We start from the raw sequence: 1689 nt of genomic DNA on the forward strand, positions 1-1689 counted from the left end.
AAATATTATATTCATTGATCTCTCTCCAAAGTCAACCCTTTATAGTAAGGCCTAGTCCAATCAATTATTATTAAAATATTTTCAAAGCTCCTAATGTAACTAATCTTAATTAATTAAATGTGTAGATTTCTAATAGGCAGAGTTGCTAAAATTTCGCATCCTGTGATGTTCCGTGCCGTCACAGCTACTCTTGCTCCAGTTGTTTCTTGGCAGCACAGAATAAAATGCAATAAAACTAGAAACAATAAATTATTTGCATGTAAATCCACGAACTATATTTAGCATAATTTTAATCCATAACTCTGCTAAATAAAATTTTAATTATATACATAAATACCCCAAAATTAAAATAATAAAAAGGAGAGATCCAAGTTCATTAATATATCTGAATTATGGTTTTATGGGCTTTGAACAAGTGTGGAATTCATACAATATAGTTTCCTTCTTCTTCTTCTTCTTTTTTCATGAGAAGAAAATTAATAAGATGATCATCACAAACAAAACCAAAAAAACATTAACATATAAGAGAGAAGAGGAGAAAAGAAAAAAAAATGAAAAAACCTCAATGGTGCAAGGGGTTTGGACCAGTAGGAACAAGCCGCTTTTCTACGCCGTAAAGCGGATCGATCTCATTACCGGAAGGTTCGGACTGGACGTCATCGACTGTAACGTGTCTAGGATGAAGTCTTCGATGATGCAGAAATGGAGAGAAGTCGAACTTGGTAGCCAAGACTTTCCGGTTGCTCAAAGTGTGAGGAGATATTGACACTTGGTGGCTGATATTGCTGCTATTAATATCCTTGGAAAATAAATTGCAGCACCCAAAGAATAAAAGCAACAAAGAGAGACAAAGAATGGTAGTAAAAAGATGTACAATTCTATTTTTAAATGCCATGGCTAGAGAGAGGGTTGAAGAGAAGAGTTTGCATGGAGAGAAAGGACTGGAATATATATCAGACAAATTGAACAGAGAGAAAGTGTGTTTTAGAGGGGACGGATTGCAAGAATGAGAGCTTGTTGTGATATGGGAGAGTGAGAAATGGTTGGGTTGCTTCGTCCATGGAAAATTTTATGGTAGTTTATTAGAGGTAAGTAGAGAGAAAGATAAAGAGAGAGAAGAGAGAAAGTAGGAGAAAGGGAAGGTCCAGCAGATGCGGAGAGGAGGGGGGCAAAATTGTCGACCCTTCTTCATTTATTCTACCAATGAACCTTCCTTTGCGTTTAAGGAACAGAAGAAGGCCATTAAAAGCACAGATTGTCAAACCTTGAAATATTATATATTGGGATGACCAAATATGAGAAAACTTTAGAGCACTAATCAGTGGCAGCAACCGCGTATAACAACCGTGCCCATTCTTCAATTTGTAGCAATTACATTGGTGACATAACGATCAGATCATTCTCCCCAATATAATTTATTCATCATTTCACAAAAAATCCAAAATTAATTTGCATGTAAACTTTGAATATTCGTGTCACTTTAATGAATCTAATTAAATTCCCTGAGTGAAGAATTTAGTTAATTAGATCGTGCATATAGTTGATTTATATATAATTATCCCTCATCTTATAAAGTTAATTATGTTTTTAAACAAAAAAAATAGTGATTTCAAAATAAATGAATGAATTGCGAAACTTAAATTTTAAATTTATTAAATATCATTCATTATGAGTTGCAGAACATGTGAA

At 33.7% G+C, this 1689-nt stretch overlaps 1 protein-coding gene across 1 annotated transcript; it reads right to left on the bottom strand.

The window, feature by feature from the left end:
• Nucleotides 1–260: 260 nt before the first annotated feature.
• LOC149514017 (CLAVATA3/ESR (CLE)-related protein 13-like) lies at nt 261–1278 on the bottom strand. The gene has a single exon (XM_089745817.1). It carries the CDS (start codon nt 893–895, stop codon nt 563–565), a length of 333 nt encoding a protein of 110 aa, XP_089601943.1. The 5' UTR covers nt 896–1278; the 3' UTR covers nt 261–562.
• Nucleotides 1279–1689: the final 411 nt, after the last annotated feature.

Source organism: Durio zibethinus, chromosome 17 (assembly GCF_047325235.1).
Source record: "Durio zibethinus cultivar Kanyao isolate XHJ-2024 chromosome 17, ASM4732523v1, whole genome shotgun sequence".
Classification (NCBI taxonomy): domain Eukaryota; kingdom Viridiplantae; phylum Streptophyta; class Magnoliopsida; order Malvales; family Malvaceae; genus Durio; species Durio zibethinus.